Source organism: Lemur catta, chromosome 10, assembly GCF_020740605.2.
Source record: "Lemur catta isolate mLemCat1 chromosome 10, mLemCat1.pri, whole genome shotgun sequence".
NCBI classification, from domain to species: domain Eukaryota; kingdom Metazoa; phylum Chordata; class Mammalia; order Primates; family Lemuridae; genus Lemur; species Lemur catta.
In genome coordinates, this window is record NC_059137.1 from 68,877,544 (window position 1) to 68,903,841 (window position 26,298).

General features: G+C 34.7%; 1 protein-coding gene across 1 annotated transcript; it reads left to right on the forward strand.

The window, feature by feature from the left end:
• The first annotated feature begins 7,650 nt into the window (after positions 1-7,650).
• Positions 7,651-25,797, forward strand: ANXA1 (annexin A1). The gene is made up of 13 exons (XM_045563062.1): positions 7,651-7,835; positions 13,709-13,788; positions 13,887-13,995; positions 14,586-14,680; positions 15,541-15,654; positions 16,067-16,157; positions 18,115-18,194; positions 18,809-18,865; positions 20,749-20,842; positions 21,730-21,825; positions 22,933-22,991; positions 24,403-24,525; positions 25,437-25,797. The coding sequence occupies exons 2-13, from the start codon at positions 13,723-13,725 to the stop codon at positions 25,491-25,493; spliced, it is 1,041 nt and encodes a 346-aa protein (XP_045419018.1). The 5' UTR covers positions 7,651-7,835; positions 13,709-13,722; the 3' UTR covers positions 25,494-25,797.
• The last annotated feature ends 501 nt before the right edge of the window (positions 25,798-26,298 follow it).

Genomic DNA, 26,298 nt, shown 5'->3' on the forward strand with positions numbered 1-26,298 from the left:
ATTAAAATTGGTCTTATGTCCCTTGCCATCATTTAGCATGTAGATAATAACGTTATGTGTTGTTGCAAAACTTAAACATTAGCTCTTACCCTTAAACTCCAGTTACATCTGTCTTGCAACATGGAAGTAAAACAGGTTGCTTCAGGACCTTGTCATATCAGAGATAACTGTATACTCTAGTCAAAGTCTTAAAAACTCTTCAGAATCATCAATACTTCAAGACATCGAGAGACAAAGATCAAAAAGTTATTCTACTGTCCACTTAATTCTCTATTCCAAATACTGCGAAAAAATTTTGTCTTTTTTCTACATTAGTGAGATAAATTTATTTTTCAACTGCAAGCAGTTCTGGACCTGTGCATTCTTGGGGGTACACGTGAAGGGATTTGCTGGCAATCTTACCCAAAGTTCTGCAGGCATGGCAGGGCACCTGCTTTATGGGGGAGACATTCTCACCCATCCATTGCCTCTCCTAAGACTATGGGAGAATCTAGACCCAACTCTACATACCGGGTGGCTTACTTACTCAACATAAATTTATTTTCTCACAGTTCTGAAGGCTGGAAGTCCAGTGTCAAGGAGTCAGCACTCTCGATTCCTTCTGAGGGCCCTGAGGACTGGATTTATTCCTGGTCTCTCTCCTCGCCTTGTGGATGGCTGTCCTCTCCTTGTATCTTGCCTTCCCTTTGAGGATTCTTGTCAGGGCTATTTCTCAGGCTCCGCCCCTCAGCATTACTGTATTTGTCCCATTAGAGGACTAGGTAGGTGTTCTTCTCCTTCCTCCCATAAAAACTTCAACCAAGAAGGGAGGATATGAGCAGATCCTTGGTGGAAGGGATATCGCTCATCTCTAAGTGTAGCAACTCCTTCTCCATACCGGTTCGTCTGTTCTCTGAAATCTTTTGGAAGCTTATTCCATCAACTGTGCTGTTTGTTCTTGTATCCTTACTTTCTGTCTTTAATAGCTCCTTACCTTCCACCTGAAACATATTCATATTTCCCAATCCTACCTCAAATTTAGTACTTTGGTGCTCGTTTGTCTTCCCACTATTTAGTAAAAGCGTGTGTGTATGTCTGAGTCGCTTACACCTGACTTCACAACCTCAGCTCCTATGTTCTTCTCAAACTATTTTTCCTCTACTATGCTTCTAAATCTCTTATCTTTAGGACCACCATATCCTTCTTAATTTACAAATACATGGCACATTTTAAAGCCTCTTTCTAAATGAACATTCTGCATCCTTTCACAGAGTTTTTCACATCTTCCTTCCTGATATTTTCTTCTGTGGCTTGTTCAGAATTTATTTCTCTTGGTTTGCCTCCTTCTCCTCTGAACTATTCTCTTCTGTGTGTATTTTATTTTCATAGTTATTGCCAAATTGCTTTCAAACAAACAAGCACCAGCATGTACTAGAGTATCCTTTTCTAATAGTCTTTACAGTAAAGGTGTTATAGAAAGTTTGATATCATTACCAGTCTGATGGGTATGTACCCATATCTCATTGTTTTCTTAAACAGTATTTCCCTTACTACTGTAAATTTGAATGACTTGTTGGCCATTTGAATATGCATCTCTGAATCTTCGTGTTTCACCCATTTTTCTTGCTGATTGAGTTGCTTTGCTTTTTATCCTCAACAATTTATAAGCACTCTTGGTATACTGTAGATATTAGGTAGCCCTTTGTTAATGCATTGAAAAATTTTTGAAGTTTCAGTGAGAATCTACTGATTTTTTAATTTATATTTTTCCACATGAGGATCTTTTTGCCTATATTGAGGACATCTCTTACTCCTTTTATATTACTAGGTTTCCAGCCATGGAAAACAATCTCTCAACCCAGAGATTATGTGTTATTTCCAGAATATCTCAAAAAGTTTTTTGTTTGTTTGTTTTATATATTTACTTCCATTTTATCTTAGATCCATCTAGATCTGTATTTTTTCATATGGTATAATATGGGGACCCCATTTCTTTTAACTGTCATGGTTTAAATAATAGTTTTAAATTACTTTTTGAGCTATTAAGTTAAAATATAAATTGAAATAGACATCATTACTAAGTTTAAGGATTTGAATTTCTTATTCATGTCATAATCATTGCCCAGACAATTGGCAATGATTATGTGAAGACTTGCAGTATGCTAAAATACACATGTGGCTTTTTCTGGTTCTAATTATATAATGATTTTTAAATTATTATATTTGCAATTATATAGTCCTAATATATCTTAAGAATTACATGGATTATATAGTCAACTAAACTTTCTTTTTTAATTAGTAGATTCTAGTTTTTAGAGAAGTTTTAGGTTTACAGAAAACTTGAGAAGAAAATACAGAGAGCTCTTATATACTTTATTTCCCTCTGCTCTCAATGTCTCCTATTTTAACATCTTGTATTGGTGTGTTACATTTGTTATGTTGGTGAACCAGTATTAATGCATTAATATTAGTTAGCTGCCATAGTTTTCATTAGAGGTCACTTTTCATGTTGTGCAGTTCTATGGGTTTATGCTAAATGGATAATGTATGTATATACCATTACAGTAGCTGCAGTAAAACTACAGAATAGTTTTACTTCCTAAAAATCCCCTGTGCTCTACTTGTTCATTCCTGCCACTTTCTATCAACTTCTGGCAACCATTGATCTTTCATATTGTTGGAAAGATACAGATATAGACTTGTGATACTGTCTTCCTTTACTTAGCAAAATATATGTATAATTCCTAAATGTCTTTTCCTGGTTTTGTAACATTTCTTTTTATTGTTGAATAATATTTCATTGTATGAGACTGTACCAGTTTGTTCATTCATTCACCTCTTGCAGAATTTTAGATACCTAGGAATAAACTGCTATAAACATTCATGTGCAGGGTTTTGGGTTCATATGTTTTCCAGCTTATCTGGGTAAATATCTAGGAGCACTATTGCTGAATTGCATAGTAAGACTATGTTTAACTTTGTAAGAAACTGTCAGATGATTTTATACAGCTTGAACCTGAAAGCAGAGTTTGACCTCTTGCCCTTAACACACATCTTAATTTTCCTGCCCTAAAGCTTCTTGAAAATGTATTGGAATAAAATTTGTGATAATACTGAATGTGGCAAAATCTTATTTTCTTTCTTTATAATAATGTAGAGAGAAATGGGGATACCATTTAGGCATAAAAAGGACTTGTGAAATACAAAATTACTAATCCTAGCATAACCCTGCTCATTGCTCATAGAAGTATACTAATTTTAGCACCATATCTTCATTTATTTTTCCTAAGTCACACAGTAATAGATACTAAGCCATCACTGAATTTGAGTTTTTATCTTCTCTAAGATTTTTCACCCACAAAAGGAAATATAAAGAGGTAGAAAGATGAGATTTTAGCACAAATCTGTTAGCTGTTTATGTTTGGTAGCTATTTGTGTTATAACACTAGGATGGAAAAAATATAACATTTCTTTAAGATATCAATCAAATAAAAATATACTTCAAAACTTAAACTCTGGGAATAGCAGTAAGTTCAATATGAGTGAGCTTTCAGCACTTTTTCTCTTATCCTTGGGTCATACCGGAATACAAGCTTTCAAAAAATCTAAAAAAATATGAAAAAGCGCCATATTATCCTTGATTCACGGTGACCTCAATTGCTGATGACCATGTCAGCAGTGAGACCTGCATTAAGGCCCAAGACCATGGCAATTGGTGCTGACTATTGTCACACACCCTGAACACAGTCCCTTCTGTGATCACGCTGACATGGAGGCCTTTGAACAGATTCACAAGAATAGCACTGTGTATACTATGGAGAGCACACAATGTTATTCCTCCTCTTAGGCCCAAGACTGCAACCACCCTTGATTGGATCAGATCAATTACTTTGTGCATACGGAGTGTGCCTGTGTGTGTGTGTGTGTGTGCGCACAAATAAATTTATTTTAAAAAGAAATAATATCACTGTCATAAATAGAAAACTAGCATTGCTTGCCATAAGTAGAAGGTATTAAAAATAAACAAATTGGAAACAAATTCCTGTTTGATATTGTTGTCCACTTTAAGACTAAGACCTGCTGTTTCTCTTTTTATTTTAAATATGAACAGAATTGAAGGATTGAATGCAGAAACCGAGTTGTAAATATCATAACTATACAGATCAGTACATTTTCACAAAGTGTATATGCTTGTGTAAATAGGACCTATATTAAAACCCAAAACGTTACCAGAGCCACGGAATTGCCTTAGTGCCAACAAGAGAAATTCCCATCTTTATTTCTAACACCACAGAAAAGTTTGCCTGTTTGTGAACATGGCATAAAGAATCTAGAACATACAAATAACTTTACTGATAAAAATCAACAAAGTAAAAGAAGATAACCCATTAGATAAATGGACCAAAAACTTGAACTGGCAGTTCAAGAAAGAACGTATCTAAAGACCAATATACATGTAGAAAGTTGCTCTACTTCATCTGTTATTGGAGAAAGGAAAATGAAAACCACCATACAACTACTTCACAACACCAGAACTGCTGACGTGAAAAAAAACATACTGAATATTGACAAGGATGAAGAATAACTGAATTTCTCACTTATTGCTCTTTGGAAGTGTAACTTGGTACACAACAGCTTTGGAAAGCTATGTGGTGGTATTGACTAAAGTTGAATGTATGCATAACCCGTGGTTTAGCAAAAGTACTAAAGATATGTATAAGGGTGCTTATGGCAGCACAGTCTCTACAGGGACATCTTAATATTTGACTACAGGAAGTGGATAAAAAATGGTGATATATTTATACGGTGGAATACCATAGAGCAATGAGAATAATGAAAACATAACAACATGCACAATAATGATATACACAATAATATGGGTGAATCCTGTAAACAGGATATTGAATGAAAACTCAGACAAAAACTAATGCCAATGATCGGCATACATTTTTAGTTAAGTAGGTTGTAGGACAGAAAGTATATTAATTTCAAATAAACAAGCAAAAAGCTTTAGGTTTGAATTCCAGCTCCACCACCTACTATAAATGCTATATGATCTTGGAGACATATTTAATTTCCCTGAATCTATTTCAACTTTTTAAATTTTTGTTGTTGTTGTTGTTGCTGGGGCTGGAGTGCAGTGGCATTGTCATAGCTCACTGTAGCCTCAAACTCCTGGGCTCAAGCAATTCTCCTGCCTCAGTCTCCTGAGTAGCTGGGACTACAGGCACACCCCAGCTAATTTTTCTACTTTTGGTAGAGACGGTGTTTCCCTCTGCCTCAGGCTGGTCTCAAATTCCTGTCCTCAGGCAATCCTCCCACCTCAGCCTCCCAGAGTGCTAAGATTATAGGTGTGAGCCACCAGGTGGCCTGTTTCTAGTTTTTTATATAGGAATAATATAATATTGTCTAGGCTGTCTACCCACTGTAATTCCTGTGACAACTGAAAAATAAGGCCAGGCGCAGTGGCTCACGCCTGTAATCCTAGCCGTCTGGGAGGCCAAGGCAGGTGGATTGCTCGAGGACAGGAGTTCGAGACCAGCCTGAGCGAGACCCTGTCTCTACTAAAAATAGAAATAAATTATCTGGACAACTAAAAAGTATATATAGAAAAAATTAACCAGGCATGGTGGTGCATGCCTGTAGTCCCAGCTACTCGGGAGGCTGACGCAGGAGGATCGCTTAAGCCCAGGAGTTTGAGGTTGCTGTGAGCCAGGCTGACGCCACGGCACTCACTCTAGCCTGGGCAACACAGCGAGACTCTGTCTCAAAAAAAAAAAAAAGAAAGAAAAATAACATATATTTGTAAATTTTAACATTATGCAGTGCTGAATAATTTTCTATTTATATTTCACCAACATTTTTTCCTGCCTTCAAAATAAAATAAAAAACATTTTTGTCTGCATATAGATTGTGGATATAAATAAGAAATATAAAAGAAATAAAACTTCAGTTTGGCTCAAAATTTTGTACAAAGTTAATGCTAAAAATTTGATCATTACGACATTCAATAAAATCATTGGCATTACAGGAAGGCCTATCTACATTAATTTCTTTTAAATAAAATCAGTTATATATAAACTTTGATAAGAATAGATTCTTGCCATTGTAGACTAGTTGAACAATGAAACAAGGAACTAGAGCTATAAATTGAAAAGATTAATGGAGTAGCAACTATTAGGAAACAGGTACTGCAAGAAATTTCCCACCCCATGTAAGAAAGGGAAATTTGTTCTGGTAACCTCAATAGTGATTCATTTTTATTCTTCATGAAACCTTACAAAATACTATATGACGTTTCCATTAAACTATATACAAAGGTGAACTCTCTCACAGCAGTATGGGTCAGTTTATGCTGTACTTTAGTGGTTTGTTCTTTTCTCCCTATTTCTCATAGATATCATAGGTAATTATATATCAGGTTTAGAAAAATTAATAAAAATACTGTCTTAAAGATTTGCAGTATTTGTTACACATTCCAAATTCTCAAGGCTAAATTCAGTGAAGTCAACATAACCTGAAGTAAGATAACCATCTAACCTAAATATTTAAGAAAATGTCAATCTATGTTTTTGCCACCCACCATAGGTATGTATTGAAAATTAATTATCTACTAACTAGTTAATTTGATGGAGATTATTACAAACTGATCCTGATAGATGTAGACTAACTTTCTAATACCATAGTATGTACACTGTCAGCTGAGAAGGGACAAGATAATTATACAAAATCTTTTTATTTTTCTCTTCTTTCTATTTGCATTTGTATTCCTAAGTCTGATAATGGAAATATTGGAACATTCCCACACAATGACACTCTTGTGAAATATAGAAAAAAATCCATGTACTTTTTATAAAATATAAAAACCTAAATGTATATGTATATATATAGAGAGAGTCTCGTTTTAATGTTTTTGTTGTTACCAGTAGTATAAACTGAGTGGAATTGCTTTATATATTTGGATCTGTAATGCATGAGCAAACCTATAAGAGCAACAATAAACATGGTACTTGTGGCAGAATTAAGGGGAAAAAAGTTAAAAGAACATTTTTCCAAAATTAACCTCCAGATGTAACTCTAAAGGCAAGTGAAACTCCCAAACATAAAAAGAAAAGTCACTAATCATATAGGAATATTACTGTGAATGATCTGTTGGCATTTTCTTCCCCCCACAATAATAGTGTCAAGTAGATTTGTGGAAATAAAAGAATACAGAAAATATATTATCATTAATAACAAGGGATCATCATGGGTTAAATGCTTTGTGTGAGTGAAACGCCACATACTACAACTCCAGAGATATGACTCACCATTCTTGCTGTTTCTAGAAGACAATGATTCATCGGCTTTCCTGACTTTACAAACAGAGAGAGAACATAAACTAAAGAAAGAGAAGGAAAGGGGGAAAAAAAAAAGATAGTTAAAAGCAATTACTGTATGCTACATTTTCACTCCATATTTATTTCTGCTACTGTAGTGTAGAATCTGATAGTGAAGAGGAATCAGGTTATGGGTTTTTCTCCTTGTGAGTTATACTTGAAAATCTATTGTATTTCATCACCTCTGGGGGAAAAAAGGTGCTAAATAAAGAGAGGGCAAAATCTGTCCTTCCGTTTCTTTTCCTTCGTGCTACAGGCTGAGTTGGTTTAATGAGTAGTTGTGCAAGACTTGTTTCACTTTGTTTTTGGACAAAGCTGAGCCTTGTACTTCAAACAAAAGGCAGCCAATGACTAACTTCTGGTTGCTAGGTGTGGCCTCCCTTCAACTTCTATAAAATCAGAAGTCCCGGCACTGCTGCAGTGAAACCTTCAGAGAAGAATCTCTCTTTAGTTCTCTGGAAGAAGGTAGAAACGCAGGTAAGACAGGGGTTTCCTTTTAGTTAGTTTTGGTTGTTTTGAAAACTTTTCTCATCACTATGTTAAATGTTACTGCTTCCATAGCATTTATGTCTAGTTGCATATATTATGCTTTGATAAATCTTTCTGTAGAATAGACACTGAATATTTTATATTTTAGGATCTACAAATTGTAATGTTTTGTTTTACTTAGTAAAGAAATATAATTTTTAAAATATGGTAAGTTTGCTTAATACTAGCTTATTGTACTGTTGGTGAGTTACCATGGAAAAGAAAGAAAGAATGTGCTTTTCTTCTGGTGGCCTTAAAAGAATGTGTTTTTCCTTTCCTTTCCTCCTCCTTGGAGTGTGAGTTTCCAAGAGCTGTGTGTGTCTTACACGGAGCTCAGAATGGGAGGGTGGGTGCTTGTGGGTGCCAGGAAAACAGAAGTGGCAGAGGTGGGTGGCAAGGAACTGTTTCAAAATAGCAAGACTTTCTGAATTTATTTTCCTCTGTAAGGAAAGCTAAATAGATTCAGACCTCATAGTGGTAATCATGCCCTTTTAATTAACATTTTGAAATTAATGTTATGTTTACTCATGCCGTTTAAAATAAGAAGATCCGCTTATTACTTGTTTCATTTAAAGAGGGTGTGACCGCATTCCTTTTCCTGTAGGCTCTGTGTCATAGACAGGCTTTGCAAGTGCTTATTTGAAAACCTAAAGGGAAAAGAAATATTTCCTGGATGATGTCAGATATGTTATCCCATGGGAATGCCAGTGGGCCCCTCTAAAAACTGTTCTACTTGATTGTTGAATGGACTAATGGCCATAAAACTCCTTAGAAAAGCACAAAACAAATCTACAGAAGAGTTTTCACTGGTGTTGGATGGATACATTTGCAAAAGTGAGAGATTATGAACCATAACCATATATCTGGCTATTATTGTTCATTACAAATGTTCTTCCAAGGATTTTTCTCTTAGTCCTTTTTAAATGTTAATTAAACATTAAACTGATTTCTAAAGTTTAATGCTAGCTAATGAAGATGTACTTTTTCTCGTCTAATTTTGCCTGAAAGTCTGTGTGGACTTCAAAAAAGCAATGTTCCCCTGTTTCCACAGGAACATATTTTGGCAACTGTAAGACAAGGCATATTGCAAATGAGTCAAATGTGGTAAAATGCTGGTTTCATAATTCTGCAATGGCCTCTTCCCCAGAAGTTATTTACCACCCGAGGCCCAGTCTCAACCACATCTGGCAGACAGCCAATATTTGACTGCTGTTGACAAAATAATTTACATTACTAAGGAACCTGTTAGAGTTTCACACTTATTAAATACTTTTTAAACCAAAAGGTCCACAAAGGTTGAGTTCTGTATATGACATTAGTTGGCTGAGCTGGTTATTCTTCATTCTCTCTAGACTGATTAATTTATGACATATTTAAAATCAGAGCTAAATCAATGTACCTATTATAAACCATAAACAGTTTTTGAAGTTAACTATTTCCTGTTCCTTTAAAATCAAATAGATTTTTATCAGGAAGATCAGAACAGATCTAATGTATATAATGCCTTCCTCCATTATCCCAATTTTCTTCATCTTCATCGACTTGAGGTGAAATTTAAGATTGGTACTTCACAGTTGCAATGGATCTTAGACACTATTTACTTCAACATTTTTATTTTATAACTGAAGACCCTCTGGAGAAGTTAAGTGTTTTCTTGAGGTCAGATCACCAGAGAAAGAGAATCAAAGTAAGGTCCGCAACAGTTAAATTCTTATTTTTATATCCCATAGTTGTGGCTTGAAGATGTTTATTAAATTAGTGCAGATACATTTTCTAAGATAATAGCAATGATACACTAGTTATTAATTCAATAATCCTTATTAACATGCTAAATACAAGACATTTAACCAGGGATTGAAGGTATGCAATGAATAGTATATTAGCAGTGTTCTCATGCAATGCTCCTGGGGATAGAAATATGGGAATAGCAAATGATACTGCAGAATGATGGAGCTGGAGTAGGGGTAAAGTCAGGGTGCTGTGGGAGAGCATGGAAGGTCACCAGATCCAGTGCTGAGGAACTAATGAAGGCTTTCTGGGAGATATGATGAGATCTATGCTGAGACCTCACTTAGAAGCAGCAATTAGTGAGGCAATGAGAAGTGAGTGTGGAGGAGACACTAGGATTTCGGGCAACGGGAACGCCCTGTCCAAAAGCCTAGAAGCAAAACATTAGTGAGGCTACCTCCCATAAATTGCTGCTTTATAAGTCATATTATTGTATAGTCTAATTGTCTACTCCCACAAGGGAAGGTGTGGGAAGGACTTGTGAAATGCATATTAAGGAAAAACTATGTACAAGGCAAAGCATTTAAAAATAAACTACCTAGGGCTAGGGTGAAACCTGCCATAGTCTTCATGGGTTGACTGTTAATGAATGTGATTCTCAACTGTAAGTTGTTAAAAATAACATTGATCTTGTCATTGTCATTTTGGTCACTAGTTTAAAAGACTATGTAATACGTTGGCATCAGAAGGCGTGGATTTGTCTTGATTCTTGCCACTACTAGCTGGGAGACTGCGTAAAAGTTACACTCAGTTTTTCCAAATGGAAAAGGGGCATGATGACGATAAGGCTGTTGTTCTGCGCAAGGGCTAGTAGTTGCTGCTACCATAATTGTAAAACTCCCATAGTTCTAGATTTTAATTGGAAGGTATAATAAACTATAGAACTCAGCTTCCTCTGTTGCAAATTCTGGAAGGAGCCTTTCATAAGGCTGACAGAGATGGAAAAATTAAAGAGGGCTCTCTTAAGACACATAAATACACAAAAACTGTAAATCTTTAGAAAGCCACACATTGAATTCACAGATAAACTGAGACCGGTAGGCAATGCATGTTTCTAAAAAGATAATTAATTAAAAGAAATGTGGAATATTGTTAATTTCCATATGCCAGCCTATTTATAAATGTCTAATTAATTTCATCTTCAAATTAGCTGATGATAAGCACTGAGATAAACTTGATTTTAGAGCTCAGTGATAGATAGTTGCAATCTATATTGAGCTAAAATAAGTGAAAGGAATAGGCTCCTAAAAACCTAGTGCAAGCTTTAACCATTACAAGAAAAAGTCGGAAGAAAAGAAAACCTTTTGTGTACTCACTTTGTTAGGCTGGTTTTCCTGCCGAGTGTAGATATTAAACAGTCAGAATGGTTTAGCAATAAAATTTGTCCAAAATATTTTTTTGCTGTGGTATGTGTTACAACTATTCAGCAGTTCTGCTAATACGTGCAGTTAGTTTTGGGCACTTAACTAGCAAGACATGATAAAATCTGTTTCCTTTAGAGCAATTTCTTACATCCTGCCACGATGCTTGTGTCGTTAAACTTTGCTAAGAGTTAGTGGTGAATCTGGCTGAATTCCAAGTCCATTTTCCTCTAATTGATTTCCTGAGGAAGGTTCTATATTGGCTGCTTTTCCTTACCAGACTATCCTTTTAGGCCATCCAGATAATTCAGAGTAAAATGCGGGAACTCAGAAGATGTAAGTCACAAAGCTGCCTTAGAAAAGAACACTCTCTTGTGTCAAATAAATGGCTCAACTTCCTTATTTTTTGTTATTTTGTGTTACATAATTAATATAACAATATCATTATTACCCTAGGCTTTCTCAGGTTTTTTTTTTTTTAAAGAAATTAATCATTATACAAGCGGTTTTTAGAACTAAAACACTAGTGAAGTACAGAAAAGTTTTCCTAAACTTTGTTTTGAAGTTGTAGGACTCATGTTTAATATTATATTTGGCAATATCTTTAGTCTTTGCTTTGCTCTCGTTTGAAGTTTTTCTTTTCTAATTGAAAACAGTGAAATTAATTATTCAGCATGTTTTTATAAGTGAGGCAGTAGTATTTTGCCAAGTGATCCATTATATCACTCATTTTGAAGATTCTACTTATCGAGGGCATGAATGAGATGATGAAAATGGCAATTTTGAATACCTGAAACTTTGCCAGAATTGCTTTGAAGTTTTGGATGTAGCAATTAAGCAGCTGGAATATGAAACTCCATGTGGCAACAGCAGTTCCACCAGATCAGACCCTAATGGGAAATAAAACTTTGTGCAAAATTGCACATCATAACTTTACCTCAGGAAAACAACTTTAAATTTATCCATTACTGGAGGGAGAGAGATTACTTCAAATGAATGCTCAAAATATTGGTTCTTCTTACAGATGACAGAATAGTAATTTGAACAATCCCTGTGATAATTAAGTGGAGATAGTTTCTGCTTTGGCTATAGTTTACCTCATGCATTTAACCTTATTGCTTGGAACTGCAGTTATTTTTAAGCAGGTGTGAACTGAGACACTTTGTCTGAACATGTTGCTAAGGAATCAGGTTATGGGTTTTACTCCTCCTCCTCGTGAGTCATTTAGGTTCCCATCAAGAATTTAAAACCGCAACATTATCTTTCCAACCTCCCTCACAAGTATTCATGACAGTAGAGGCATGAAACAAAAGGATATGGAGGGAGAAATCTGTGTGGATCTCGAATACAGGCTCGGAGCAACACATCCCCAGATAAAAAGGATCATTGATGGCTGTGTGTGTGTGTGTGTGTGTGTGTGTGTGTGTGTCTGTAGAAAACAGACAACACATTAATTTTTAATATACTCCAGGTTTTAAAAATATATGTGTCTCATTAAATAAAAATATTGTCAAACCAACTTAAGAAATTTCCTTTAAGATAGAGTTTGCCAAAAGGGTATACATATTACAATTTCACCCCAATGCTTCCTGTTAGAACAAAAAACCTGGTATCAAATTATCCTTTTCCCATTTTTTTTTTGGGTGTTGGGTAGAAAAACATGTAGGACTAGTATTTAGACAGCTCAAATAGGAAGAAATGTGAGAATAGAAATTACTCCAAGTGCTGAAATAATTTTATACTAAGAAATAGAAAAAGAAACTGAATTATCTGGGGAGAGCTATTACCCAGATACCATTTTACAGATAAAGTTTTGAATCTGAATCCCTCCTGCAGATTGTCAGCAACTATTTTACCTACATAGACAAACGTTATGCTTTTTCTCTAGCCATTACTTTTCTTCAGGCCCTCATTAATGCTGCATAGATTCTGTAATGGCTGCTGAATGGGCTCTAATCTTCCATCTTGCCTATCTCTTAGCAATTCTCCATGATACAGCAGGAATGATCGTTCTGAAATGGAAATCAAATCATGCTGCTTTCTTTTTAAAAAGCCATTAATGTTTTCCCAAAGGTTCCAGCTTCTGCCAACATCTCTTGCTCCAGCAAACTCCTTTCAGCTTCTCAAATATGACAAACTTCTCTCCATTTTGTTTTTTTAACTTTTCCACCAGCTTAACCTTGACTCATTTCAAGGGAGGCTTCCCTTAGCCTGGGCCTCCTCTAAGAAGTTTCCTTAGCTTTTGTGTTTTCTCTGAAGAGCACACACTAGCTCTGAGTTCCCAAGCCAAAGGATGATAATTCACTGTTTTTGTACCCTCAGGGCTTTGCATATAGTTGGTGGTCTGTAAATTTAGAACAATGAAGTGAAGGAACACCAGCTCCTCTCTTTAGCCTATGTGTTTACTTCCAGTAGTTGTTGTCTGATCCCTAAAGTTTAGGACTGAATATGCCAAGAAAGAGCTCAATTTCTGAGCGGAGGCTCTGTGTTTCTTTTCAGGGGTAAGACATTCCTTTTAAAAAACTTACGTCTTGCAGTTCTTTATGCTTCTAAATGTAACCCTGGAAAGTAAGGGCAAAGCTGTTTTATAATGCTGTGTCCTGTGTGTGTAAGTGGGGGATGTTTGTGGAGGGTGCATTAGTTTTGTAAAACATCTACTAATTTTCTTTCCAGACACTTCTGTAAAAATGGCAATGGTATCAGAATTCCTCAAGCAGGCCTGGTTTATTGACAACGTAGAGCAGGAATACGTTGTAAGTAGAGTGATAATAAAATGATTCAAATATTACAGTATTAAAATAGAAATTGCTATCCATGAGTGGACATTAATTTCTTTCTCTCTGATCCATAGACAACTGTGAAATCATCCAAAGGTGGTCCTGGGTCAGCAGTGAGCCCCTATCCTGCCTTCGATCCATCTGCAGATGTTGCTGCGTTGCACAAAGCCATAACAGTTAAAGGTAATTGTGTTTCTTCAAAACAGATACCTCTTGGACACTTCAGAATGGCTATTTGAATGGTTATCAAAAATCAGACATGATCCCAGAATTAAAAGAGGAAGTAAAAAGTAAAAACCAGATGTGAGCAATGGAAAGAGTCTGTTTCATTTTGAAGATAAAAAGATTTTTTTTTTTTTTTTTTGTCAAATGAAAATATATTTCCCTCCTCAGCACTCAGAAAATTTTGGTCAAATAAATGGCATCTCTGTTACTACAACAGGCATCCTTATCAGCTCATTTCTAGCAGAAACTCAGTGCTGAAATCAACATCACTGCTCACATTTAGAGTTTGCATTAGGATCAAACACTGCAACACTGAAGGCCAGGAAAAGTTAATTGCCTCTTCATTTCTCATTCAAATAAATGAAATATCATCCTAAGTGTTTCTTTGATATGTAGTATAGCATCTATTTCCTAGGCTAAAATAATTTATTAAATATATTTCTTAGCTTATTAAGAAGTTCATTTGGAGCATCTCAATAATGAATCTTTTTACATCAATAACTAATAAAGAAAATTGATATTAAAAGCTAGTGTCCTTTTATTTCTAGGTGTGGATGAAGCAACCATCATTGACATATTAACTAAGAGAAACAATGCACAGCGTCAACAGATCAAAGCAGCATATCTCCAGGAAAAAGGAAAGGTAGGTTAGGGTGGTAAATTTAAATACTTAATTTCAGTCATATTTATGCTTAAACATGGATTCTGAAGCACAGTTATCTAATTCTTTCAGTTTATAACCACTGTTTTCCCATTACACCTAAGACTGGGATTGCAGTATTTATCCACTTTGTTGTAATTGAATCAATTTTACCAAATTTACTAGTTTCATACATTGGTTGTCTTGGCATAAGTTCTTTGCAGATGTGGTATTCTGGAAACAAATCTTTGATTTGAACATAAACATCAAGACTGCTATTGGCAATAAAGAATATGTTCTGATTGAAATGTATCTTCTGCTAAAATTTAAACTGAGCTTTTTAATGCCTAAATATAAAGTTTATATATAATTCAACTTTAAAAATAAGTACTGTATCTTTTATACCAAATATGGGTAGTTGTTTTTTTTTTAAGCAGTGCAATTAGAAAACTATATAATGTCAATGTCTTATTACACTGCTTATTTGATAAGTGTAAACCTCAAAGATTGGAAACATTATTAATATATTATTTTAAAAGTAATTTTACTACTGTTTTCTGTTAACACGCATCCCCCCTCCCTGTGTTTTGATCTTTGTTTTTTCCCTTCTATAAAAGATAACCCTATCCTTTAGGAAGTTATCAATGAATTCACTAAATTTTATTCTATTTCCTCTAGATCTAAAAGATTAAGATAACATTCTTAAATATCTGGTATACTTTTATATGTGAAGGGAAAAAGCTCTAGAAGATGGTTGGGTTTAATGATCAGTGGTAAAATGACCTAAAAATTCAGGTAATACCATGTTGTATAACCTAGCACATTACTTATTAGTAGGCCTGGTTCTGTTCTTTTTTGTACAGCCCCTGGATGAAGCTCTGAAGAAAGCCCTTACGGGTCACCTTGAGGAAGTTGCTTTAGCTCTGCTAAAAACTCCAGCACGGTTTGATGCTGATGAACTCCGTGCTGCCATGAAGGTAAATCACCTGATTTAAGCAAAACTCTTCTCCTCAAGGGAATGTATAGGGCAAGTTGCTTATGTCTACTGTGGTATCTTCAAAGTCAGTACAGTGCCTGTCAGTGGAAATTCAAAGAATGAATGAACCAATAATTCAATGAATTAATTAATAAATGCATGAAAACATAGCACTGTCCTTATCATGTCACTGTATGAATCATCCATCTGCATTTTTATATCTTTACTGCAAATATTGGCTATAAACCCATTTTTAGAACAATATATGATAATAGAGTTTATTGCGATTATTAAATATTATAGGTGAAATATACTAAATGACAGATTCAAACAAATTTGGGGACACAAAAACTAGTTGATCCTCTTGAGTGAAGATTTTTCTTCATTTCTTCTTTTCTTCTCTTTCAATGCAGGGCCTTGGAACTGATGAAGATACTCTGATTGAAATTTTGGCATCAAGAAATAACAAAGAAATCAGAGAAATTAATAGAGTCTACAGAGAGGGTAAGTTGTAATATCCAACAGTACAAGTGGCTCAGTTGGAGAGGAAATTTGACATACTTTCTTAAAATTGAATGTGGATGTTAATTATGGGGGCTTTGGCATTCCTACATATTAAAATGTTTATTGGTTGGCACATGTCTATTTAGTGCACACACTGTTACTAGGGGATATTCAAATTGCCAAGGTGCCAACAAGGGAAATTATGTCCCAATCCTCATCAAGCTTTAACTTTAATAGAAAATATTCTTCTAGGACAAATGGCTACATATTTTTGTAATGGAAACCTCAATTCAGAGCATTGAATTTAAAGAATTTTTCTAAAAACATTTCCTATTATTTTAAAATTTATTTCATAAAAATGTTCCATTGTCTTTTATTTTGAAAAGAGTATATAACAAAAAAAAATCTCCAGACAAAATTGTCTTTGTTTGTCCTTGAAAACATAAAAAATTAGGTGCTTATAATTCTCTGTTGGAAACCTCAACTTCACCATTATGAACATGAAGGACTCACTCTTTATCTCTAGTAAGATCCATGGGAGGAAAGACAAAACATGGCTCATTTTATCTATTCAGTGAAACATCTCATTTAAATAATATGCTCAACACTGACAAGAGGGTAATTGCGAGTCTTTTACCATTTTTATTCTCTAATTTCCCTGAGCCACACTGGCCTGTTTGCTTTCCCAACTCAATATATGGCACCATGGAGGATCTTTCCACTTGATTCTCATGCCAAACCTGGAGAATATATATTGTTTTCAGAGTAATTTAGTAAAGGAATCAAAATAAAGAAGATTTTTAACCTCATTTTCTGCAATTCTTATTTCATTATCAGTGTTTATCTTAGAATCATATCAGTGATAATAATCAAAAGGGGCATTATTATTGGTTTTCTGTTTGATAGAACATCATTTACAAAAGTAAATGTCCATATTTCTTCATTATATCAAGATATAGTCTAGTGATAGCTTATTAAATTCCCCTGTTTAAAGTTGTCTTAGTCTATTTGTGTTGTTACAAAAGAATACCCGAGGCTGGGTAATTTATAAAGAAAAGAGGTTTATGTGGCTCACGGTTCTCCAGAAGTACTGTTCAAGAAGCATGGCCCCGGCATCTGCTTCTGGTAAGGGCCTCAGACTGCTCTCAGCCATGGCAGAAAGCAAACAGGAGCAGGTGTGTGCAGAGGTCACACGGCAAGAGAGAGAAAGCAAGAGAGAGAGAGCAGAGGAGGTGCCAGGCTCTTTCCAATAACCACTTCTCTTGGGAACTACAAGTGAGAGCTCACTCCTGCAAGAATGGCACCAGGCCATGCGTGAAGCATTCTCTCCCATGATTCAAACACCTCCCACCAGGGCCTACCTCCAACACTGGGGGTCAAATTTCAAAATCAGACTTGGCTAGGCCAAATATCCATAGCACTGGTCGATTATAAATTCAGTTAACTTTTTTATATTATTGCATTATTTTACATAGCTAAGTAGGAGTGTTAGAGACTCACATACACACACATACACATCTATCATTGAACTATATTACATATAAGATACTTATAGTTATTAAGGTAAATAAATAATTTGTGTTCAAGCAAATACCTCTGTTTTATTCTTTTAAACAATTGTTTTATTCATCCTATTGCTTAAATTCTGGCATGTTGTATTTCAGAATTAATTATTTGGTAATTTATTATGCAATTTATCATATTAGCAAAAGCCTTATGATTATGAGTTTTCATTCACAGTATCATCTAAATTTCTCCCATTGCCCTGTAGAAAATTCACCTGTGCTCATTTCTCTAATTTTTCTTTAAAAATGATAATATTTTGAAATGTGTTCCATAAGTCATTGAACATTGTGACATTGTGAATTGTAAACCAATATAGAGTGTCAGATGTTATTATTTTCATCATTATTTATCACTAGTTTGCTGTAAAATCTATTTTTCTTTTTTTTTTCAGAACTGAAGAGAGATCTGGCCAAAGATATAACCTCAGACACATCTGGAGATTTCCAGAAGGCTTTGCTTTCTCTTGCTAAGGTACAACTCAAAGACTTTAGGAAATGCCTCTTCTTTTATGAGGGGCAATGTCTTTGTTTTATGTTGCTATAGAGGAATACTTGTGGCTGGAAAATTTATAAAGAAAAAAGGTTCATTTGGATCATGATTCTGATGGCTGGGGTGTTCAAGATTGGGCATCCACATCTCATGAGGGCCACAGGCTGCTTCCACTTGTAGCAGAAGGTGAAGGGCAGGAGCCTGTGCAGAGATCATAAGGCATGAGAGAAAGCAAGAGAAAGATGGGGGAGGTGCCAGGCTCTTCTGAACAACACGCTCTTGTGGGAACGAACAGAGTGAGAACTCACTCATCTGGAGGGAGGGCATAAATCCATTCATGAAGGATTCACCCCACAACCCAAACACTTCCCACTGGGTCCCACTTTCAACACTGGGGATCCAATTTCAACATGAGATCTAGAGGGGGCAAACATGCAAACCATTGCAAGTAAAATCTTGAATGTGAGCTCTCTCTAGATATGTATAATTGACTCTCTTTTTCTCAAAGAATATTATATATTTGACTTTAAGGGAATTAAGTAAATCATGTGATTACCTGCTAGAGAAAAGCTTACAATAGATGGGATTTCTTTCAGGGTGACCGAAGTGAGGATCTTGGTGTGAATGAAGACTTGGCTGATTCAGATGCCAGGGTAAGCAAGTGCTAACAAAATATTACTGCAGTCCATCTTTCTACCCTGGGTGGAGTTACCACTTGGTACCCTCCATGTGAAAGCAAATCTAAGATCTTCTGAGAGACTCCTTAATGGCTCCTTAATGTTCATTCCCTGAATGAGGCACACCTTCCTGTAGCCCAAGAGAGAAAAACATAGTCTTCAAATTTTCAATGGCTCTCATTAATCATAAAACCGGAGAGGATTAAAAAAGAACCATGAGAATTTGGTTTGTCATTCTGAAGAATTGTTTTGTTGAAAAAACTCTGAATTTTCATTTTACCAGGTATAAGAAAGGGAAAAGTAATTTTTTTATGAAGTGCATTGGAAAGAATGAGCACAGCTAACATTCTATTAATAGTGAACACTGGAATGGTTTATAGATATCAATTTATATTGTAAAAATATTATTGTAATAGTATTATAGTAATATAAATTATAAGAACACATTTAAATACATTGTTTTATGTAGTCTCAGTAAGTTTGCTGGTTACTGATATACCAATCCATTATCAACATCGGAAAAATCATGCCATTTTAAGGCCTGGAATTTCTTTATTTTTCTTTTCTTTTTTAATTTTTTTTTTTTTTTTTGACAGAGTCTCACTCTGTCGCTCTGGGTACAATTATTGTAGCTCACTATAACCTCAAACTCCTGGGCTCAAGCAATCCTCTTGCCTCAGCCTCCCGAATAGCTGGTAGTATAAGCGTGCACCACAATGCTGGCTAATTTTTCTATTTTTAGTAGAGACAGGGTCTCACTCTTGCTCAGGCTGGTCTTGAACTCCTGAGCTCAAGCAATCTTCCTACATTGGCCTTTCAGAGTGCTAGGATTACAGGTGTGAGCCACCACACTTGGCCTGGAATTTTTATTAACAAAAAAACCAGACAACTATTATTTGCACTATGTCTTCCTCATAGAACAGTATTTTCTGGATAAATTCATCACAATGATTCAGTAAGGATGGAAATTTATTTGTCCACCACTATCCACTTCACTATACCAGTGTATTATCATGCATATAATAGGCATTTATTAATGTTTTGTTGAATAAATGCATTTATATCAGATCAATTTGCTTGAAAAGTCCAAAATGACATTTTATATACATTGGAAGTTAGATCATTTTAATAGAAATTGTGCAAACATATTAAAGAATAAGAATTAACATTTGAATAATTGCCCATAATGAAATGTATTTACTTGTGACATTTCTGAATTTGCTTTCCATTGTAAGACATATATATCTATGGAGGCTATAAAGATTAGTGTGACCCAAGAGGAAGGTAGTAATTAACATTTCAAAGTTAACAGAGCATGCTTGCAACATTAGGCCAGGGATTATCCTGCTCATTTACAAAAGAGAAAAATCTGTAGTTTAGCAAGGTTAAATTATTTGTCTAAGATTACATGGTTTGGAAGTTGCAAGTTAGAATTTGAATCCAGAAATTCTAACATCAAAATGCAAGATCTAGTTTATGGTTGAATTATTGATATATTAGTATCATTTGCTGATACTTACTTTAAACAATAAAGAGTAAAAAATCTTTTTTTAGAGATTCTCTTGGAGTTGTTTTTATATATAGCATAATCTTAAAGCAATTTAATTCTGCAAACATTTATTTTGCAAACACATATTCAGTCTCCAGTGTTTACAAGGCACCTTGAGAGATACCTTGGAAGATACTTGACAAACAAAATAAGGTCCCTATCTTTAAAGAACTTGTAATCTTATTGTTGCCTACTCTGGTTGTATTGGGCACAGAAGAGCTGCCTAAAAAATCTTTGACAAGATCTAACATTCTTGTGCAGATATCATTTCAACAGTTAATCAAGTGTTTATTTTTATGTTCATTGACAGGCCTTATATGAAGCAGGAGAAAGGAGGAAGGGGACAGATGTGAACGTGTTCGTTACCATTCTTACCACCAGGAGCTATCCCCATCTTCGCAGAGGTAACCCCCAAAATTTTTTTTTCTAGAATCTGTTTATAGAAGATGGAATTTTCTTTTTCAAGGACAAATAAGAGAAAGGGAAAAGAGAAGTTTTTATCAGTGTTACTCTTACATCAAATGGTGTAGTACTCCTGACACATTACTGTTATTTGCCCATTTGTCTAACTGCATAGGGCCATCATTTTATAAATTTTGAAACACATTTTGTGTGTTGGCGTGTGGGACATAGTTTCATTATTTTCACTGTTTTTATTCCTCCAAAGGATTTGGAATAGATGTAAAAAGAGACACATATGACAGAACAAATGAAATTACAAGGAAGAAAAACAAACAAAGTCAGAGCTAAATAAAGCAAAGAGTGTATAGGTACTCCAGAACAAAAACACAAAAACAAAACAAAAAAAATTCAAGTGTTCTGACGTTTGACCACAATATTTAGCTCTGAGCCTCTTGGAAGGAAAAGCAAAGCAAAAGTCATGATGATTACCTAAAGTCCACTATTGTATAATAGTACACTGATGTCTAATGCTAAATTTATGATAAATTTACTGCACAGATCTTTATATAAGAGAAGATCTATTTGCTATGGCACTTAGCACTGCTGTAGTATGTGCTATGGGTGTTAATCACATGCCATTTCTAGTAACTGTCGACAACACTTGCAAACATTTTCCCAAAGTGCACAGGAACACCAAAATGGCCACATGAGTTACCTTCCTAGGAGAAGATGAAGTATCCATATTACGCTTAGTTGTATAAATAGCTTTAAAAAGTATAACTGAAGTTATTATTCCAAGGAATTATTTGAGTCAGTTGCCCAAATTTTGCTAAAGCTTGCTAAAGAATAGAATGTTTTATATGTCTCTCATTTTAAATTTAATATTCAGTGTTTCAGAAATATACCAAGTACAGTAAGCATGACATGAACAAAGTTCTGGACCTGGAGATGAAAGGTGACATTGAGAAATGCCTCACAGACATTGGTATGTAGTCTTGGAGCTGCAAGAGTTTTTTAACTAGAAATTGTGTTTTCAATGCTGCCCCATATATATATATATACACACACATATATATATAATATATGAAAGCAAAACAAGCCATCAGAGATAGTGGATCTATGTTTCAGGTACAAACAACATGTAAGATCGGCAAAGAAGTATGATAACCTTCTTTATAACAACAGATATAGTCCCCTTTTTAAAAATATGGAGAGGAGGAATATAGTTATTGAGTACCTACTTATGCCAAGCTGGGCATACCACAGAGGCGATTCAGAATGGTCATTATAAGAGCATGGGATTTGAAATTAGACAAATGTAACTTCAGGTACTGGTCTGCCACTTGTTAATTTTATGATTTGGGGCAAGTCCAGGAGATTCTCTGATTCAGTAGGTCCAGGCTGGCTTCTGAAAATCTATACTTTTTAAAGATTTCCCAGGTTATTCAGACTACCATCAAAGTTGGGGAATGTATGTTCTCAAATAGTGTTTCTCAAACATTACCATGCACATGAATCCCCTAGAAATCTTGCTAAAGTGCAAATTCTGATTCAGTAGTTCTGGGGTGGGGCCTGGGTTCTGCATTTCTAATAAGTTCCCAGTTGGTGCCATGGATCCCACTTTGAGTAACAAGATAAAGAACCCCACAGATTGACATGTGTTAGAATTTTATATGACGGCTGCTTTTTATGTAAGTCTGTCCTATCCCAGGGTAGTTTTTTTAATGTTCTTATTACAACATGAAGAAAGTATTTATTTGTATAACTTTTAACACCTACTGGTTTTCCCATTTCCAAGGGTGATATATTCAGGATAGCACTGACTATTGAAGGTGGAGTTGGGATGGATTTAAGGTAACAGGAAATTGGTGATGGTTGTGAGGGGAAAGAATATTCAAAACCACCATATAGAGAGTCACAAATATCTTCTCATAATCCAAATGTCCGTATTGGAAGGAGGAGGGAAAGGAATAGTGATGGGAGATAGAATCCTGTTGGCAAAACTCTATATTTCCTGTTTCTTTCATGTGCATCTTTCTTCTTTTGTGGTGAATATGTAAACTAAAATTTGCTTTTCTAAAATTTCTTACAGTGAAGTGTGCCACAAGCAAACCAGCTTTCTTTGCTGAGAAGCTTCATCATGCTATGAAGGTAGGTACCATGCTACTTATATGCTTTGCTTATGGGAAGAATTATTTGTAGAGAGAACAGAAAATTTTGTATTGATTGAGAATCACACATTTAATATCTTCCCATTAAAGAACATCATTGTTCTATTCTATGCAAGAGGTAATACACAACCTTATTAGAATACACTTCTGTTATATTGTGTGCATTTTATTTTATAAGTGAGTTATAAAGTGAGCCTTTATGTGATTTATGGCTTACTTGTGATTTGCTTAAAACCTGAGTCACCACAGGAAGGGTGACATACTTTCTCTTTTAATGTGTGATTTTACTAGCCTACTTCCGCTAAGGTTGTTTTATAATCTTCCACTTTCTGAGTTTCACTTGTTTTTATTATCATTCTGTCTTTCATGCCGTGGAATAATAGTTAAATCTTTTAAAATGTCATTGCATGACTAGAGAAGTAGACATTGTTATTAAGATATATTTGAGATACATCTTCAACTATTTCACTTTAACTTTACTGTCTAACACCCATGGTATTATACAGGATACCACTTCTATATTTGTATTTTGAGCCCCAAAATGAATACTTATAAAGTTATCTTTGTTTTATGTTTGCAACTCCAGAACAAAAAGGTTTTTACAGAAAGAGAGGTCTAACTATTCAAATAATATTAAGGGACCTCTATAAACTGATAAGCATGCTAAGTACTGTTATGTAGTGGTTAGCAGAGTTACTGCCTCATACTGCTGTTGTCTAGTGTGGTATTTAGTTGGTTAATGATGAATACCTGGTACTGTGAAAGAGCAAAGAGGGGTATGTGCTCCAGACTTTGGAAATCAATGTAGCCTTGCTCACAGCTAAGTCTGAGTAGAAATGAGCCAGGTGAGGGTGACGGTAGAAGAAATGGGTCATAAAGCAATGGTGGGCCAAGAGGAGGAAGCAACAGGTACACAGGCTTGACGCCAAAGGTAACAGGACACTTTTAAGGCAACAAGAATAATTAGAGTGATGGTGTACAGTGGAAGAGAATATAAAATTAGGCAGGACATGGTAAGCCCTGATCAAATGATTTGTTTTTATCCTGAGAGCAACAGAAGGCTATTAAAATGTTTTAAATAGATGAATTAGATAATCAGATTTACAGTTTTGGAAGTTCAATTTATTTGTCATTATTGGATAGTCAGGAAAGACTGGATGGCAGGAGACCAGTTAGGAGATGATAAAAGCTCTCTGTACCTACTGCTAAGGTAGCAGCTTGTTTCTTGTTGTTTTATCACCACTTGTGTAATATGTGTGTGTGTGAATGTGGAGATAGTTTCTCTACAGAAATTACATGAAAGAGTAAAAAGGCCTTCACCTTCAAATCCACATTCTTTAATGAGAGTATTTTCTGAATATGAAACCTTTACTATCATTTATTTTGGCCAGGGTGTTGGAACTCGTCATAAGGAATTGATCAGGATTATGGTTTCCCGTTCTGAAATTGACATGAACGATATCAAAGCATACTATCAGAAGATGTATGGTATCTCTCTTTGCCAAGCCATTCTGGTATGTTGTGATTTTCATAATGCCATCCCCATAAATGAAAGTTCTATTTACAATATCTTCAAAGAGAAGAGCTGACATACAGTATCTGTAAATTTTATATGTAAGATGAATTCAGTAGATTAGGGTACATACTTCATAAGTAAATTGAGCTTTCACTGGTGAAATCTACTAGTGAGTTCTCTACCAAGCTACTAGATACATTTTTTCAACCAAAGTCATGGAAATGTTTGGTTTTCCATGCATAAATTTTATCAATCAAAATATTTTAGAGTTTCTGCTAGTGTGGATAGATATTATGGTTTATTTCATAATGGATATTGACCAGAAGGTTAGAAACATTATTCTAAATATTTATCTTAATTTTATCATGTGCAAATTGTTTAAAATTATATTCAAGTTATCTCATTAGAATGTTGAAAAATGAGACAGAAAGAAAAGTCAAGTGTTTTGAGTGAATTGAAAGATAACTACTTAAATTCAACTTCTTATTTATATTGGATATTCTCACTAAAAGCGAGAAAAATCACAAACCTATAACTTTCTTATTAGTGAATCAGGCATTTCCTCATGTATGATACAAGATCCTATTATACTTATTCAATTCTGTGTGATATTTCATTCTTAGAAAGAATGCAATTAATATGAGACTAATTCAGAGAAATTTGTAGTCAGAATCTTTAAAGTCACTGAATTTTATACAGTAATCAAGAAATATCAGTTATCTGCTCTATATATTATTTAATTAAATGAATGGCATGTTTATCAAAGATCCCAGGAAATTGATGCACTGTAATGTATGTTCTCATCTACAGCTAAGCCTACAAGTAAAATAATTCTTCTATAATTTAAAAAATCTTATATTGATTATGGTTTTGAATAATATTAAGTATACTCTATTTTTGAATCAACAGGATGAAACCAAGGGAGATTATGAAAAAATCCTGGTGGCTCTTTGTGGAGGAAACTAAACATTCCTTTCATGGTCTCAAGCATTATGATTAGAAGACATTTTAATTATTTTAATTATACCCTTTTTTCTATAACATAGGCTTAATAGGAAAGTTTCTTCAGCAGGATTACAGTCTAGCTACCTGATTTCTGAAAAATGCAGCCTATAAATCATTTTTATATCACAACTCTGTATAATAGAGATAAGCTAGTTTTTATAAAAAACATGTTTACCCCAAACCATAAAACCCCATAAACAAGTTGTTCTAGTAACATTACTTGAGGAAGATGTCTATGTAGCTGAAAATAAATGTTATAAGACAATTTGTGTGTCATTGGCTCTTCTGTTTTGATTTTCTTTTATGTGTAACTCGTGGCTTAATTTGACATCAAGAAACAGGAGCTTGAATTCTAAATTACAATTATTTAGTGACTGAATTGAAGAAAATATTTACACATTTAGAAAATGAACTCCACATTGTCTAATTACAGATTATTGAGAGAGTATCTCTGTATAATAAGAATTTATTGCACTAGCATTATGACAATTTGACATCGGCTATATTTCATGAGCTAGTATAAAGATGAAATGACAACATCAGTAAAAACTCCTCTTGTTTGTTTGCTAGTAATTGCACGTTTAGTCTTTCTAAGAAACTGCCAAATTGTTTTCCAGAATGGTAATTCCAATCCACTTCCCCACCATAAATTTAACAGTGGTCCAGTTTCCTCCACATCTTCGCCAGCATTTAGTGTTGTCACTACTTTGTATTTTAGCATTGTTTATTTTTTTGTCGTTGAGTCTAGAGAATTCTTTACATATTC

Coding starts and splice junctions, on each gene's coding strand:
- ANXA1 (XM_045563062.1), top strand. CDS start 13,723: ATGGCAATGGTATCAGAATTCCTCAAGCAGGCCTGGTTTATTGACAAC. Junction 13,996..14,585: donor CAAAGCCATAACAGTTAAAG/GTAATTGTGTTT, acceptor TTTTATTTCTAG/GTGTGGATGAAGCAACCATC. Junction 21,826..22,932: donor GAAATGCCTCACAGACATTG/GTATGTAGTCTT, acceptor AATTTCTTACAG/TGAAGTGTGCCACAAGCAAA.